The sequence below is a fragment of the Polyodon spathula genome, chromosome 4, assembly GCF_017654505.1.
Source record: "Polyodon spathula isolate WHYD16114869_AA chromosome 4, ASM1765450v1, whole genome shotgun sequence".
NCBI classification, from domain to species: domain Eukaryota; kingdom Metazoa; phylum Chordata; class Actinopteri; order Acipenseriformes; family Polyodontidae; genus Polyodon; species Polyodon spathula.
Window position 1 is genome coordinate 3,862,919 of NC_054537.1, and position 18,861 is coordinate 3,881,779.

The 18,861-nt window shown below is 37.7% G+C and overlaps 1 protein-coding gene across 1 annotated transcript in view; it reads right to left on the reverse strand.

The window, feature by feature from the left end:
* LOC121314067 (receptor-type tyrosine-protein phosphatase N2-like) overlaps positions 1-18,861 on the reverse strand; it is a 262,494-nt gene that overhangs the window by 166,464 nt on the left and 77,169 nt on the right. The window contains exon 10 of the mRNA XM_041246887.1: positions 7,904-7,990. Within this exon, the coding sequence (XP_041102821.1) occupies positions 7,904-7,990 (87 nt within the window). The remainder of the gene's footprint in view (positions 1-7,903; positions 7,991-18,861) is intronic.

Consider the following 18,861-nt stretch of genomic DNA (forward strand, 5'->3'; position numbering starts at 1 on the left):
TCCGCGAGCGTTTAGATCGACTGAATGAGGTTGCAAATGCAAATGAATACAATACAGCACCGGTGTCCAAGCACAGTCCGGGAGGGGCACTCTACTCCAGGTGTAACAGGCAAAGTAAAATGATATCATTAAGAACTTCAGGGCTTCGATGGAGGTTTAATTGGTTCAATTTAACAATATAGAAGAGAGTTGAAATAAAGACCAGGAGTGGAAGAGCAAACTTTGGACACACCTGCAATACCACAACAACAACAATAATAATAATAATAATAATAATAATAATAATAATAATAATAATAATAATATAGAACCTTTTTACCATCTTGTTTATTACTGCAACATCGGAAGCATTTAGAAACTTGCCTTTTTCAGTTCAGTTGCAAGCCCCCCTGTATCTGACTGTATGTAAAGGACTGCTTGCATTTCCAGAAGGGTATCAGATAGCTGTAATAAACACTCGCATTGCAAGTCTGCTAATCCAATGCAACGTGTATTAATGAAAAGACATTCATGTCGTGTGAGGCGTTCCATGAAGTATCACAATTGGGTTTATGTCTGTAAGTGTGCTAATGCAATATATTGCTTCTGTGATGTTTCTATATGATTTCCACCATTACACACATGTGAAGAGATGTAGTTGTTTTTCCCACGTGGATAAAAAAAAAAAAAAAAAACGGCAATGAAGGAAGCCCTCCCTTTCTCTGAGAAAAAGAATATTAATAAATAAGAAATGCAAGAAACAAACACAAATTATAGACTGTTTTGCGATCACAACAGCAGATGTAGTGTACATGTTAGTGTTTTAATAACTCGTAATTTTGTTATATATCTTATTTTATTATTATACAGTGGAAATGACACCTATTTTTTTCAATATTTATAATGGATAAGAAATACTGAACTGCAAATGTAAAACAGGTGGTGGATGAATAGGGGATGTGAAAAATGCAGAAGAATTCTAGCATGTCTAAATAAGCTGTGGCTCAGTTTAGCTGTTGTGTCTTTTTCTTGTCAAACTTTTTAATCTTCTCGGGGGGTGGCAATGTTATGATTGAAAATTATTACTCTACATAAGCTTAATTAGAGAACCATTTGTTGACATAATATGGTTGTCAGACATGAGTGATTGGCCCTTTGCCACTGTTTTTTTCTGTTTTTAATGAAGCAGCTTTATATAATGCTTGATTTAATAAAGTATGTAGGTGGTCAATCAATTCTTAAGTCATTCAACCAAAAATGTTGGATGAATTGCTTTGCCAATCCCCCTATTACTGTTCTAAACCTTATCTGTGGTTTAAATTCCAAGCATCTGTCTTACTGTTTTACAGCAATTTAGAATGACTGACATCATCTCTGACGACTGACTGATCTCTCTCCCTCTGTATGTGCTCTGCAGTATGACAGCACATTTAACGAGACAACAATGAATTATATTTACAGTGTAGTCATACCATATTGCAACACAAATCAGACAATGTTGCTCATGTATCACATTCAATTTGATATTTAAGACATGCATGTATGTAATGTAAAAAACAATTATATATACATTATACAGTTTATTGAATGAATTTCTATTTGACTTACAGGTTTGATGTAACAGAAAATATTATATTCTAAAATAAAGCTATGAATTGTACAGCTAAAATATGCATGTTTATATATATATATATATGTGTGTGTGTGTGTGTGTGTGTGTGTGTGTGTGTGTGATTACACACACACACACACATTGCTCCCTTGTTATAAGGCTCTCGCTTATAACGTGCCTCGGCTATAACTCTCCTACAGCATGTCTCCCAATTGCCTATACTAGTGATTCATACAATATTTCTGAAGTAAATACAGCACTGGTGTTGTTCAAACTGTAAAAACTTCTCAGTCTAACTTCTGTTTCTGTCTCTCCCTGTTGATACAGTATCTGAACTGAAGAAAAGCTGCGTTGGCCTATTATGTGGTTATCTTTCCTAATGCATTTACTTTTTTGCTGCGAGAGGAGCTGAGGCTTTCTTCAAGAGACAAGATGCTTCAGCTTCGCTTCAACCCCGCTCCGACAGCCGAACCTGGGGCGAGCCCATTCCCTCTTCCCGACCTGCTCTCCTTCTCGCACTTGGTTTGCTTGTCTGTCACTTCGAACTGAACTCCCAACCTCCGTTTAGCCAGGCTATTTATAGTTTAAAAAACTGCTGATTAAAATGATCCACGAGTGGGAATGTTACCTTTTTTTTTTTTTTGCTTCACTATATGTGCATTATAAAGACGGAGTTGTTTTGTTTTGTATTTTAGTCAGATGTGTGCTGTGCTGTTCTCGCGGCGCTCTCCCTCCCCTGTTTATAACGCTCATATTGTGTGTTCCATGAGACCTGCGTTATAACGAGGGAGCACTGTGTGTATATATACAATAATAGAAGCCCACTAGAGCTGGAAGTTGATTGGCTGATGTTTTCCAAATTCAGTTTATCAGCTACTTTTCTTCTTTTTTAAGTATTTCTAGTGATTGATGAGTATCCTGATTGTCAGTGGACGTAGAGCTGTTTGCAGGTTATTAATTCTCTCTCTCTGTCAATCTCAATTCAATTCAAATGTGCCTTATTGGCATGAATATATTACAAGTATTGGCAAAGCCATTTATAATAATACAACAATTAACTGGCATATATATGAACTAAAACATGTCCCGCTCTCCTTATCCTTAACCTTCTCTCTCTAACTTTTCCATCCCTCTCTCTCTCTCTCTCTCTCTCTCTCTCTCCTCTCTCTCTCTCTCTCTCTCTCTCTATATATATATATATATATATATATATATATATATATATATATATATATATATATATATATAGACACACACACACACACACACACACATTTCTAAGGCCATCTAAGCCATGGTTTTAGGTCTTTTATACTGAGTGTGCATAAACCACCATCTGGTCAACCACCATACTGTCACAAAGAGATGTTAATAATCATCACAAAGGTGTGAAAGGATCAAATACCCATTACTTGCCATTCTCAGAAAGGTGAAGGAACAGCCATAAGCCAAATGCAGCTCTTTTAAAAATATTTGGTTTTCTTACTATTTTTTATCGACCACAGATTCTTTTCATCTTTAAAGTAGAATATATATATATATATATATATATATAGATATATATATATATATATATATATATATTCTATATAGATATATATATGATATGTTCTCTCATATTAACACACACACACATATACAGTGGCTTGCAAAAGTATTCAGACCCCTGACCAATTCTCTCATATTACTCAATTACAAATGGGACATTGAAATTTTGTTCTGTTCAATATTTTATTTTAAAACACTTAAACTCAAAATAAATTATTGTAAGGTGACGTTGTTTTTATGTTGGGAAATATTTTTAACAAAAATAAAAAACTGAAATATCTTGCTTGCATAAGTATTCAACCCCCACACATTAATATTTGGTAGAGCCACCTTTCGCTGCAATAATAGCTTTAAATCTTTGGGGGTAAGTATGTACCAGCTTTGCACACAGTGTCGGAGTGATTTTGGTCCGTTCTTCTTGGTAGATTTGCTCCAGGTTGTTCAGGTTGGTTGGACGACGCTTGTGGACCGCAATTTTCAAATAGTGCCACAGATTCTCAGTGGGATTGAGATCAGGACTTTGACTGATCTCTTTGACTGGGCCATTGTAGGACATTCACCTTTTTGTTCTTGACCCACTCCAATGTTGCTTTGGCCTTGTGCTTGGGATCATTGTCCTGTTGAAAGGTGAATTTCCTCCCAAGCTTCAGTTTTTTAGCAGGCTGAAGCAGATTCTCTTGCAGTATTTTCCTGTATTTTGCTCCATCCATTCTTCCTTCAATTGTAACAAGATGCCCAGTCTCTGCTGATGAGAAGCATCCCCGCAGCATGATGCTGCCACCACCATACTTCACTGTAGGGATGGTGTGGCAGTGTTAGGTTTGCACCACACATAGCGCTTTGAGTTTTGTCCAAAAAGCTCTATCTTGATCTAATCTGACCACAAAAACTTTTCCCACATCACAGCTGGGTCACTCTCATGCTTTCTGGCAAACTCCAGAGTGCTTTCAGATGGTACTTTTTGAGTAACGGCTTCTTTCTTGCCACCCTCCCATACAGGCCAGTGTTATGCAGAGCTCTTGATATGGCTGACTGGTGCACCATTACTCCACTCCCAGCCACTGAACACTGTAGCTCCTTCAAAGTGATTGTTGGCCTCTCTGTGGCTTCTCTCACGAGTCTGCTTCTTGTTTGAGCGCTGAGTTTTGAGGGACAGCCTTTTCTTGGCAGTGCCTGGGTGGTGTGATGCAGCTTCCACTTTCTGATTATTGATCCAACTGTGCTCACTGGGATATCCAAACACATGGATATTATTTTGTACCCTTTCCCTAATCTATGCATTTGTATTACTTTATCTCTAACTTCTGTAGAATGCTGTTTGGTCTTCATTTTCCTTCAGATTCACAGCCTTACCAATGATCCTTTAACATTGGGGTTTTTATCCAGAAAATGTGACAGCAACTTTAATGGTTCACAGGTGGAGGCCAATGGTAAGGTAATTGTGTCCTCCTTTGGGCAATTTCTTTCATCGGTGCAAACTGGGAGCTTCCACAGCACAGGGGTTGAATACTTATGCAAGCAAGATATTTCAGTTTTTTATTTTTGTTAAAAATATTTCCCAACATAAAAACAACGTCACCTTACAATAATTTATTTTGAGTTTAAGTGTTTTAAAATAAAATATCAAACAGAACGAAATTTCAATGTACCATTTGTAATTTAGTAATGTGAGAGAATTGGTCAGGGGTCTGAATACTTTTGAAAGCCACTGTGTGTGTGTGTGTGTGTGTATATGTGTGTGTGTGTGTGTGTGTGTGTGTGTGTATATATATATATATATATATATATATATATATATATATATATATATAATTCTATGACTTTCACAAATAGGAAGGCCTGCACACAAGAAAGCCAGCAATCAGCTTTTGCATCTACCACATCAAATGATGTACAGTTAATGAGGGGGTTCATTAGTTATGGTGGTTTTTAAAGGGACCAGTGCACAGCACAGAAAACAGTTCCTGATTGAAGGGGACCCATTGGCGCTATTGGAAAAAAAGGATTGATAAGAGCATTTTAAAAAAGTACATAATGTATTGCAATGTGTTAAAAGGAAGACTGACCTAATCAATGTCATAAAACATAAACTGTCTTTTGAACTCACAAGACTGATGCCACATTAAAATGTTTTTAAATGCCCCTATACTGCACATAAAAGAAACCTTTTATAAAGTCCACCGTGGTGAGGATGACATCACTGGTCAGGCTGTTAGTAACGAGGAAGAGACTCAGCAGGCAGAGAATGCAGGTTTGTAAGCACTGGTTCTCACTTTTAATGTAAACAAACAAAAATTACACAGACAGACACTAAACAAAACACATTTAACAAAACAAAAGGCACAAGGGCCAAAACAAAAGGTTATTCAAAAGATCACTCACAAATGTAAAAAAACACGGATGTAAATACATTATAGCACAGCACAGCACAGCACAGCACAGAACACAAAACACACACCTTAATTCTCACCATCAATAATCATTTCACCACCTGTGATCACCTGTGACTGGAGCCTTAATTAATCGTTTAAACATTTATTCAATTGACAGCTCCAGCCACATTGTGTGCCACAGTGAGGATTTTAACTCTGTCCTTGCCACCCAATACTCCCCATATCCAACCCCATGCCTCGCCAGGGCTCTCGCCCGGCTTAAAGAAAGGGGCGTGATACCAGGAGGTTTTAGCAGTATAATCCCATCTCAGCCATTGACTCACCGTGTGACCCTGAGCAAGTCACTTAACCTCCTTGTGCTCTGTCCTACGGAGGAGACGTAAAACCAAGGTCCTATTGTTCAACCCTAGTCTCTGTAAATCACTTTGGATAAAAGTGTCTACTAAATAATAATACTACTACTACTAAAAATAATAATAATAATAATAATAATAATAATAATAATAATAATAATAAATAATAATAATAATGTGCAAAGCAGTGTGTTCAAATTGGTCAAACTCCACTCTAATGAGGTTATTTATACTTAGTGCTTGGAGCCTCCTGGTGGCCACAACTGCCCTGTTTCTAAGAACAATTTCTTGGTTTTTACAGCAGTCCCTCCCTAAACCTGACATTTATAGAGCTCATATTATTTTAAATGTATAAATCACTGTGCTGGAAAAGACAAGTGAAGACAGTCCTGCATGTGGCTAGCAATTACCCCAGGTTTGACACAATAAATCTGTACAGTATACATAGTGTCTGCGTTTTCAGTTTTTATCTTTAAAAAAAAAAGTTTTTTTTACATATGTTAAAATATGGGCAAAATCTGTAAAAAAAAAAAAAGTTTTTTAATTGAAACATTGGTAACAATGTCCAGCAAAGCACAGCGCTCTGAAAAACTCATTAACACAGCCATTCTGTGCTTTCTTTTATTAAAGTGTGTAAAAGCAGCATAAATGGATTGCTTGTCTCTCAGTTCACTTTCTTGTTGTAGTTTAATATGTCGAATATTTTTCAGTATGTTCTTTTATTGTCAGTGCAAACATGTACCTCAATGCAGCAGTATTTACAGCGCTATGCATCCCCTGCCTCACCTGATCCACTTCTGTTTTGAAGCATTCGTTTTCTTTTGAATATTCATAAACTGATTTATGCTCCCCATTCCTCATCCACTAAAAATATTATATTTTCGTGTACGTATTTCAATATAGTTTTTGATCAAGCTAGTTACTATGTCCAGCAATTACCACAATAATCAGTACAATGTGGAAATAATAAAATATTATTTTAAATTGAAACTAAATTTAACACATTTTCTTTTTTACCATAGTCTACTAAGTACAAATTGTATATAAAATTGATAATGGTGCTGCATTGACACATTATGACACTATACAGTGCCTTGCATATACTGCACACACTTTACAGAAATAAACCCTTTTTAAATCTACATAGAAAATACTAGAGTGCACATGCAGATGCGAGTGAAACACACAGCCTGCAGCCTGCCTGCTAGTTTTGTTCTATCTGTTACCTGAGTCGAATGTGCAGTTTAAGTGTGCCTGTATTAACAAGGGACTACTGTACTTATGGGGTGAATTCCTCATTGTAAAATCACTCTGATTGGCTGAAACACTACAGCATGATGATGCAGAGTCGTCAGCAGCATGAGATGGGATGCTGGTGTGGTTCAGTTGTGTGAACCATGTGAAAGATTTCTGGGGGCGCTCCTGTTTATCCTGAAATATCCCAGTGTATGAATTTCTGAAATGAAGACATTGTGACTCAGTGTGATCCTTCTCTGAAATCATATTGGAATTCATTTATTTATCATTTGCAAAACCTTTCCCTTACCCTTTGATGATATTTGCAAAGTTCTGAACAGTTTTGAGCATCACGCTGAAAGGGTTACTGGGAGTAATCCTTAAACACCTGTTTAATTAGTGTCATCATAACATTGTATTTATGGAGTCTAATTTACAGTCTAGTCCGTGTTGTCCTTGTTAGATCCATTACAGGCATAACAGATTTTCAGACTGTCGTCACTGAGCAGTCAAGGGGAGCCACTGGTAGCCATGGTGATAGCGTTTGCATCACTTATCAGATTATCACTTATCAGAAACTAGAACTTCTGGCAGTCTGGGCAAAGGAAAAAAAAACAAATAAAATAAAACTAACAGTGGCGCTATGCAAACACCAAGGTACAGTATGGGGGAAATTACTTCAATCTGTATAAAAATACATATTGTTTTGGATATTGCAAAGAAGACCACATTGCTGAACATCTTGAGAAGATGCAAGGCAAAATGCAAAAGGGGTTACGTACTCAACATCGATGAAATCCTTCATCTGTAGCTTCAGGTGATGAGCCAAAACCTCTATCAAGTGCAGGCCCGTGTCTGTGTCAAGAGATCTGTGGAGAGGAAGAGCAAGAATGAAGCGTTAAATGAAGCCCAGCCACACTCGCCAGGCTAGTTGTTACCTTGGCTTGTGTAGCCTGCAAGCAACGACACATTATATTCCTGTCACATACTGAGCTGAGGGGCGAGGGAATTGGGATCAGGTGCTTCTTCAGGCATGATGAATCACCTGCATTTTCCAAGCAATAAGACAAACAATAAGGTGCAAATGGAATTGTTACCAAGTGTAATGGTTCCGTGATGCATCCACGGTTCACCTCAGCCCACTCTCCAAGTAAAAAATCACAGGGAACCTAGAGTGCTAAATTGCAGCAGCCTGTATAAATAGCACAAAGGCCTTCTCCAAAAAAGACACTACTTTCTTTTTTTTTTAAATGAGATCCCGGCAACAGCTTTTTCCACTTTCAAATGCAGTTGAGCTCTGCTGTAAACTGATATGTTTAAAATTCATTAAAAAAAAAAATAATACCACTGGTGGAAAGGCAAGCTATGTTTAATAAATATGGCAATGTGTGCTCAGTAAGCTAAAAAAAAAAAAAAAAAAAAAAAAGCTTTTGTTGTATCAAGTCTTAAAAAAAACGCTATATAGCATGATCCTGAATTGCTGTTCTATATTGCATATAAAGATGGTGCACCTCACTGCTTGATGCTGTTTTGTAGTTTTTGTATTGGTGTGCAATGTGCAAGAACTTTCAATGTCTCTGCATCTGACACTTGGAGACTCTGAAACTATTTTGGGAATATAATTATTCACTTGTAGTGTTACTGTTTTTCATTTTTATAAAATTAGCTGTGAGTGTTCACTGTGGATAACAGGAAAGATATAATGCCTAGAAAATAATCAAACACATGAATATTATCCTACTATAAAGCTTGTGGTTTGTTTGACAGCTTGCACACACACTGCTTCTACAGTAGCACATGTATAATAACATATTAAATATCTGTTATTGACAGTTTTGGAAAACAGCTCATTGTTCTCAAACATGCGTTAATGAACATTCCAGGGTTTATTAATGAAGCAAGAATGCATTAACCCATAATGTGCCGTGGCTACTTTGTCTTTTTTTTGGAGCATTTTTAACTGATTTGAATTTTCATTGAACTGTATTGTTATGATACTGTAACTTACTCTAATTTTGTTAAGTCTAAATGTAATGCAATTTTTCAAAAAAAATAATTTGGTACTTAATGGGTTAATGCCTAGTAAATTATGGTTGGGTCGCCCAGACCTGAACAAACAACCCCCCCCGCCCCCCCCCCATATACAGTATGTAATAAAGACACTGTACATCAATTTGGTCGTTTTTCTGATCTCTGCACTCTCAATTCTGCACAGTTTGTATTGTGTTTGACATGCTTTAGCATTACATTGTATTTGTTTGTGTAATCCAATGAAAATATTTCCTTGAAAAGTACATAGTCCCACTGTATCTAAAACTATACAATTTAAGATACGCTAAAGTGCTTCATTAGCTGAAGCCACAAGAGGGAACCGGTACCTCGCTAAATGAAACCACAGGCGACTGTACCAAAACCAACACTAACGTATTACGATAGAAATAACATTTTAGGTATCGATTCAAATACCTGGTTAACAGTTGCATGAATAAAGTTTAAATTCAAAAGGCCTTTTACACGATTGATGACACCGGTACTGCACTGTGGTACTGTAAGATAAGAAACGCATTTTTTTTAAATAATAAACCCAGTGTTTACATAAGGGTTGTCATGTTGCTTGTTGTTGTGTAAATTACAATGTGGTGTGAATGTGTGTTCACTGGGATTGTGTAACAACCCCTCTTGAAATCTAACGAACATTATCCCATTTTAAAATTACAGCTGGATTTAAAAAGAAGAATTTAACATTAATAATAACAATACCTCTGTTTTCGGGCCTTGTGGTACTTTATGTCCAAGAATGACAACTTGACAAGTCATGATTAGCACTTAAAATGCCTACTGAAATCTAAACCTGGTAATTCACAGTTTCTTATTCCAGACTATGAAGATCACTGGAAATGACTGGATCATGTCAAGCTGCCAATAACATGATTGCACTATCAAGTGAATACACTGTGGGGAGGCCCTGTGTGCTTTTACTCTAAATACACGAACCAGCAACATAAAACACTTAACCAAAAGAGTTTCAGTTTGCAGAAAGTAACATGCCACTGTACAGGGATCACTATTCCTATGAAGATCCAACCAGTAAACACTTGCAAATATTAGTAAAAGGTTAACTGGATTATGCCAAAAAGCAAGGACCCGCTATGCTGGTCTTCAGTTTTATTTATAGACAGATTAGCTCCTGGCTTTGGAAGTATTTATTCTTTCTTTACATTTACCTGATTGGCTTTGAAGGAGCATAACAGCGATTGAACTTGTTCGTATTCTGGGGTTCCCTTAAAGAACATATAATATGAGAAAAAGAGAATATTTGATGCGCTTTTAAAATAAACCAGCAATCCAGCGGGAAGAGAGAGAGATATCTACAGCATCTCTTAAGGAATAATGGGACTCACGGGATCACTGCCTCGACACACTGCTACCAGATACATGTATGCAATATAGCCCACTGAATATGACACGTTATTGTGTGTTACACTGATCACTCACAGCTGTGTTAATAATAATAATAATAATAATAATAATAATAATAATAATAATAATAATACTGTTATTAATAATACTAATGTTATTAATAATAGTTATGTTATGAAAGTCCCATGTATTTACTTTCAAAGAATGCAGCACAGACACCTCTGCTACTGATTTCAAGATGATTTTCAGACTAAACCGATGAATAACTGAAATTAAATTGTATAGAAACTGTTGTACTGTTGAAATGACTTTGACTTTACATATTTATAATGGGTTTTTACTTTTCCACCTTGTTACATAAAACGTGCATTTATGATATGATATGAGTTGTGAATTTTCTTAACTCAAGCCTCTGGAGATATTTTGGAGCATTTAATTATATAACGCTTGGCAGCTTTATTGTTCAACACAAAGTGTTTAACAGTTATAAGGTTAAAACCCTTTCTAAAACCTCTGATGACAAAATTACAAAACAGCACTTTTAAACGTCTAACAGAGTTGGTAAAACTGACAATATCTGGTAAACAAACGGGTTGCTATGGAAACGTATCATGGCTTGAACCATTGCAGAAAAAAGGTTACATTAAGACCTTATTGAAAAGAGGTTTAATTGAATTTGAAAAGCTTAAAAAAGAAAAAAAGAAAAAAAGAAGTTACAGTGAGTTGTTCTTTGACATAAAAAAATAAAGCAAAAAAGAGAATAATACTAATAACATAAGATACAGCACAGCTACACATTCTAAAATATGCAGTTTCCAAGGATGTTTGCATGTTAATCATGAATCCAACAGCCAACCACTTCGCTGCTCTGAAATTGTTTACAATGTATCATGCAGGAGAAGCTGATGTTAGCTAAAATCCTTTGGTTAGCTTTGTGTGCGCGTGTGTTTCTTTCAAACAAATGCAGTTCTACTTGTAGTTTGGTAAAATCTTCCAAGAAAGAAGAAACAAATAACTTTTACCTGTCATTTTTATTTAGGAGGGAGGGTTTTTTTTTTTTTTGCTGAAGTGTCTTCTATTAAACAGTGGAAGTGAGCCTTGAGAGACTTGCCATGTAAATTGCCTTTTCTGAACCTGTCGTTTCTTTCCGCAGCTCAGTCCTAAGGATTGCTTCATTATCAACTCCCAGAGGTCAAGAGGAGCACAGGAAAGGTGACCTCTCGTTCTGTCTGGTGACAGCCTGCCTGCCATTCTGTGTGAGCTCTTCAATACCATTAAGTCATTCTCTTAGTGTGGCATTATCTTTCTGTGTCCAGACTTTTAATTACAGCTTTCTGTTGTGATGCTAGACTTCAACGGCACTGTTGTTCTCTGCTGATGCTTCTATGGAAGAACAGTATAATTAATCATGTAATAATAAATAAATAAATAAATAAATAAATTAAATACCATTTCCACTTTAGAAAAAAAAAAAAACATTTGTAAAATGACTGAGGGTTGTCTAGGTTATTTATAAATAATGGTTATTTCCCGGAGCCCAACCTCCACGAAACTAGTGCTGACAGCGCTTCTCAGGCCATTCAGTCAAGTACTTCAATTCGTTATATTGTTTCAAACTAGTTAAGCTTGTACATTATCAGTTAACCAAACCAATACCTTGTTTCAGGTCTGCCAATAGTAGTGACTTATTTCAATCATGGAAACAAAGCAAATACATTGTGTCAAGTTTACACAGCAGTTAACTCGTTTACACTTGCACGATACACGCACACACACACACACATGCACGCACATGCACACTCAGCACTAGCAGCACAACCAGGGAAAGGAAACACACACATTCACACACACACACACACACACACACACACACACAGATAAGTGGAGCTCCTGTTGATATGCTGCTCTCCATATACTGTATGTAAATATTTTTACTTTTAATAATTCCCGTGAAAATAAATTGCTACAGTTGTCGTGAAAATAAATGTTCCTATTTATTTCTAGTAAAGTTGAATTTTGTATTGTTTTCAGAACAGCCTCAGGCTGAAGTCAAGGAGCAGAAATATTTACTGGAGCTGAGCTCGGCAGGTCCAGCTGAATTTAGGCACTGTATACCAGATTCTACAGAGTCAAGGCCCCGGTTTTAAAGATCTCCCATCCCCAACATTTAGCTGAAAGTAACCACGTGCAAATAATGCCTGAGGAATATCACGGCTCACATGAACAGAAAACACTGCCTGGAAGTAGTTGCTCTGTGCATGGAATGATTCAGAGGGTCAGGGTCATCTTCGGCTCAGATAATGAAGACGTGCAGTTCGGCGGTTTCGGGTCAGATGATACAGACTCTGCAGTCTGATTGATTGATTGATTGATTACACTGTCATGTTACGCTACAATCCATATTTATTTATTTTTAGACACTGCAAGAGCTTGTAACTCAGGCATCATTTTTTTGTATTGTAAATTTGAATGCTATAGTGGGCACATGTAATGTTTGTTTTATGAAAAGATTTGAAATGACAAAACAGTGCACATACTGCTGCAGCTTTGAATTATATTTCACCAGTCAATGAATATGTTAACTGCACTTCTTTAGTGTGACTGTGTGCCTCAATGAATTGACGTGAAGAAAACTCACACTGTGACTGTGGTACCAGATGCTCTATCTTTAAAATTTTTAATCATGGATTAACATGTAAATGTAGTCTATGCTGAGTCCCCCCCCCCCCCCCCCCCCCCCCCCCCCCCCCCCCCCCCGCCCCGCCCCAACCAATGCTAGGGGGGGGGGGGGGGTAGTTACCGGGGGGGGGGGGGGGTGTTACTGGGGGGCGGCCGGGGTACGGGGGGGTTACGGGGGGGGGTTACGTTACGGGGGTACGGGGGGGGGGTGGGGTTACGGGGGGTTTGGCTACAGTTGCAAATACAAAATTAGAGTGACTGTATCATTACAATGAAAAAGTAGTTTGGGTGTGCTCATGTAAGAAGTGTCACATAAGAACATACGAAAAGCTACAAACCTGAGAAGGCCATAGTTGTCCTAGTTCATAACAACTACTGCAATTATTCCCACAACATTCATTCCCAGAATGTCCTTGGCAATGTTAATTTCAAACACTTTGCTTGAAACAGTCTGTCTTAAAATAGAAGTGTAACAGATGAAGGGACTTAGAGGCCCCTCCATAGACTATGCTACTCCCAGTAACGTGTGCTTAACATACAGACAGGCAGGCAGACACCCCCAGCTATTCTTAATAACTTGTGCTAAAGAAGGGCTGTTTTCAGATGAGAGGGTTAGTCAAAGAGTATGATACAAAGCAACCGTGCATGTCTGTTCAATGGCTGTGCCAGCCGTTCTCACTGAGACACTCAGTCCTAATACAATACCTATGAGAATGACACTCACTCCTAATACAATACCTATGAGAATGACACTCAATCATAATACAATACCTATGGGAATGACACTCAATTCTAATACAATACCTATGAGAATGACACTCAATTCTAATACAATACCTATGAGAATGCTCTTCCTTGGGAGCACGTCTGGCATCTATAACCAGTTTCTTCAGCACAGCAGCAAAGTGGATTCCGAACTGGTTAGACAGCTGAAGGACAAACTTGCTGACAGGTACCCAGATAAGCGAGTGGAAGCAACAGCGAGTGGGAAAAGTACAGGCGTGGAAAAGTACAGAGCAGTTTAGAAGCAGTAAGGAGAAATTGCATCTTTAATTGCTTTAATCAGAAAACACAGGACATTGGGGAAACACAGCAGCAGCTCAAAGTCAAACAGCCGCGTGTGTTTTTCTAATAACAAACAAGCTGAAACTCGGAGCAGCTGATTCAAATTCAGCGCCGTTCTGAGACACGGGCGAGGGGAGGAGCCAACAGCACAGCAGAACAACGCAGTTAAACGAGGCAGTCTTCCCAGCGACAGCGAGTGGAAGCGACAGTGAGTGGGAGAAGTACAGGCGTGGAAATGTACAGAGCAGTTTAGAAGCAGTTTGAAAGCAGGTTGACAGCTGCAGAAGAAACTAAACTTCAAAAAAAAAAACAACCCTCAACATGGTCTTCAAGCCAGTAATCTGTGACACCTGCTTGATGTGGGAAATCCGAGAAAACCCAGCAGAGCTAAACCAAGTGTGCGTAAAGTGCTGCACGATCCAAGATTTGCATAAACTAGTAAATATGCTAGAAATGGAGCTGGAAGAAGTGAGACAGCAACAGGATCTTGAGGATTTGGCACACCCACAATTCATGGAAGTCTGCATCACCCCTAACAGACTGAAAGCCACCAGGGAGATAGAAGGTCAGAACAGCTGGGTTCAGGTAGGTAGAAGCAGGGAAAAAAAGAAACTTCGTCAAACACAACCACCAGAAATCAAAACAACCAACAGATTTGAGTCACTTCAGAATTTTGATGAGCAGAACCAACAACAAGAGAATGAAAGGAACAACATCCAGGACCATATTGACAGTGGTGACCAGACAGCAAAAAGAAGGGAGGTCATGATTGTTGGGGACTCCATATTGAGAAACACAGCAAGTTCAATTCGCAGTTTGGACCCCCTTACTACAACAGTGTGCTGCCTTCCGGGAGCCTCTGTCAAGCACATCACTGAGAACGTGGACAGGCTCCTAGAACGAACAGGAGACGACCCGGTAGTAGTCGTCCACATCGGTACAAACAACATTGGAAGAGACAGACCAAAATCCCTGCAAAACAAATTCAGAAAGCTAGGAAGGAAATTAAAAGAGAAAACCAAAACTGTGGTATTTTCTGGTATACTACCGGCACCTTGCAAAGGACCATATGGACAGCTGGAAATAATTAATCAAAACGCATGGCTGAAGACGTGGTGCACACAGGAAGGCTTCACCTATCTTGATCATTGGACCACATTCTACAACGAGGACTATCTGTATAGATGGGACGGACTGCACTTAAATAACAAGGGAACCAGTCTACTTGGAGAAAAGATCCTCGAGCAGGTTCAGAAGCATTTAAACTAGAAAGGAAGGGGGGAGAAATCAACAAAAAAACAGAAGGGAGACCACATCAAAACAAGAACAACAACTCAGGTAAGACAACCATTAAATGTATTTATCTAAATGCTAGAAGTATCAGAAACAAAATTCTAGAACTTGAAGCTACTGCACTAACAGGTAACTATGATGTGATAGGTGTTACTGAAACTTGGTTGTCTGAGAGTGATGGGGACGAATACAATATTTGTGGGTATACACTGTATAGGAAGGACAGGCAGGACAGAAGAGGAGGAGGGGGTAGCGCTATACATAAGAAACAGTCTTGAAGCCCAGGTGTTAAACCTGGACAAAGAAAATAAAGTCAAATCAATATGGGTCAGAATAACGGACAAAAATTCAAAGGGCATAATAATAGGAGCATGCTATAGACCGCCAGATTCAGACGGTGAGCAAAATAATCTGTTATACAATGACATTAGAAATGCGTGTAGCAAAGGAGAAGCCATACTAATGGGGGATTTCAAATGGGCTAACAAATGATTGCTTCCCACAATTTGTCACAGCATCGACTAGAGGGGAGGCATGCCTTGATTTAGTCTTTTCAAATAACGAAGACAGAATAACTAAAACAGAGGTCAGAGAACCACTGGCAAACTCAGACCACAACATGGTCTCATTTGAAGTGTTTTTTAAAACCCCAAAAGTAAAGACTAAAGCTAAGGTTTACAATTTTAGAAAAGCAAACTATGAAGGTATGAAACAGAGACTAACAGAAGTAGATTGGAGTAAAATAGAGAAAACACCCACAGAAGAAGGATGGTTGTTCTTCAAAAATGTAGTACTAGAGGCGCAAAACAATTACATCCCTAAAGTAGACAAATCTAAATGTAAAACTAAATTGCCAAAATGGTTTAATAGATCAATTAAAAAAAATATTCAGCGAAAAAAGGCACTTTATAGAGCATTAAAAAAGGACCAAAAAGAAAGTACGCAGAAAGAGTACACAGAACTGCAAATGCAAGTCAAAAAGGAAGTTAGAAAGGCCAAGAGAGAAATAGAAATGAACATTGCTAAGGGAGCTAAAACCAATTCCAAAATGTTTTTCCAATATTACAACAGCAAGAGAACATTCAAAGAGGAGATTAAATGTTTAAGAGATACAAATGGCAAAATCGTAGATGAAGAAAAAAATAGCAAATATATTAAATGATTACTTTTCACAAGTTTTTACAAAGGAAGATACTGACAACATGCCCCACATGTCATCCAGTTCCTATCCAGTTTTAAATAACTTTAGCATAACTGAGGCAGAAGTGTTAAAGGGACTAGGAGCTCTTAAAATAAACAAATCCCCTGGGCTGGATGAGATCCTCCCAGTAGTACTCAAAGAAATGAAAGAAGTAATTTACAAACCGCTAACCAAGATCATGCAGCAGTCTCTTGACACAGGGGTGGTACCGACAGACTGGAAAATTGCAAACATAATACCGATCCACAAAAAGGGAAACAAAACTGAACCAGGTAACTACAGACCAGTAAGCCTGACTTCTATTATATGCAAACTTATGGAAACTATAATAAGATCCAAAATGGAAAATTACCTATATGGTAACAGGGTCCTGGGAGACAGTCAACATGGTTTTAGGAAAGGGAGATCGTGTCTAACTAACTTGCTTGATTTTTTTGAGGATGCAACATCGATAATGGATAATTGCAAAGCATATGACATGGTTTATTTAGATTTCCAGAAAGCTTTTGACAAAGTCCCGCACAAAAGATTAATTCTCAAACTGAACGTAGTTGGGATTCAAGGAAACACATGTACATGGATTAGGGAGTGGTTAACATGTAGAAAACAGAAAGTACCGATTAGAGGAAAAACCTCAGAATGGAGTGTGGTAACCAGTGGTGTACCACAGGGATCAGTATTAGGTCCTCTGCTATTCCTAAACTACATTAATGATTTAGATTCTGGTATAGTAAGCAAACTTGTTAAATTTGCAGACGACACAAAAGTAGGAGGAGTGGCAAACACTGTTGCAGCAGCAAAGGTCATTCAAAATGATCTAGACAAGATTCAGAACGGGCAGACACATGGCAAATGACATTTAATAGAGAAAAGTGTAAGGTATTGCACGCAGGAAATAAAAATGTATATTATAAATATCATATGGGAGATACTGAAATTGGAGAAAGAATCTATGAAAAAGACCTAGGAGATTTTGTTGACTCAGAAATGTCTTCATCTAGACAATGTGGGGAAGCTATAAAAAAGGCTAACAAGATGCTCGGATACATTGTGAAAAGTGTTGAATTTAAATCAAGAGAAGTAATGTTAAAACTGTACAATGCACTAGTAAGACCTCATCTTGAATATTGTGTGCAGTTCTGGTCACCTCGCTATAAAAAAGATATTGCTGCTCTAGAAAGAGTGCAAAGAAGAGCGACCAGAATTATTCCGGGCTTAAAAGGCATGTCATATGCAGACAGGCTAAAAGAATTGAATCTGTTCAGTCTTGAACAAAGAAGACTACGTGGCGACCTAATTCAAGCATTCAAAATTCTAAAAGGTATTGACAGTGTTGACCCAAGGGACTTTTTAAGCCTGAAAAAAGAAACAAGGACCAGGGGTCACAAATGGAGATTAAACAAAGGGGCATTCAGAACAGAAAATAGGAGACACTTTTTTACACAGAGAATCGTGAGGGTCTGGAATCAACTCCCCAGTAATGTTGTTGAAGCTGACAACCTGGGATCCTTGAAGAAGCTGCTTGATGAGATTCTGGGATCAGTAAGCTACTAACAACCAAACGAGCAAGATGGGCCGAATGGCCTACTCTCGTTTGTAAACTTTCTTATGTTCTTATGTTCTTATAAGGTGACAAAGGGATCTGTTGAGGACCTAAAGGAAGCCTGCTATAGTAGATATTCAGTAGATGGGTCAATAGAGTGGATATTAATTAAAAACTGAGGGCTCCCGGGAAAGCATTATCGATATATATATATATATATATATATATATATATATATATATATATATATATATATATATATATATATATATATATCCCTTTCCATATACTATTATATATATAAGAAATAAAATGTATTACATAAAATGTAAGTTAATAATCAAGGGAAAAAACATTTCACTACGTGACTACATAACGTATGTTGTATATATAAATACTCGAGAAAGATTCCATGGTCCATTTAAATTACAAGTAAAGTATTAAATCATTGGGGTGTACATCTAAAGTTTTTTGTCCTTTCGGCAGCAGGATTTGCAGGTATTTCTTGGAAATCTGGTAGAAACTGGGACAATCTGCCT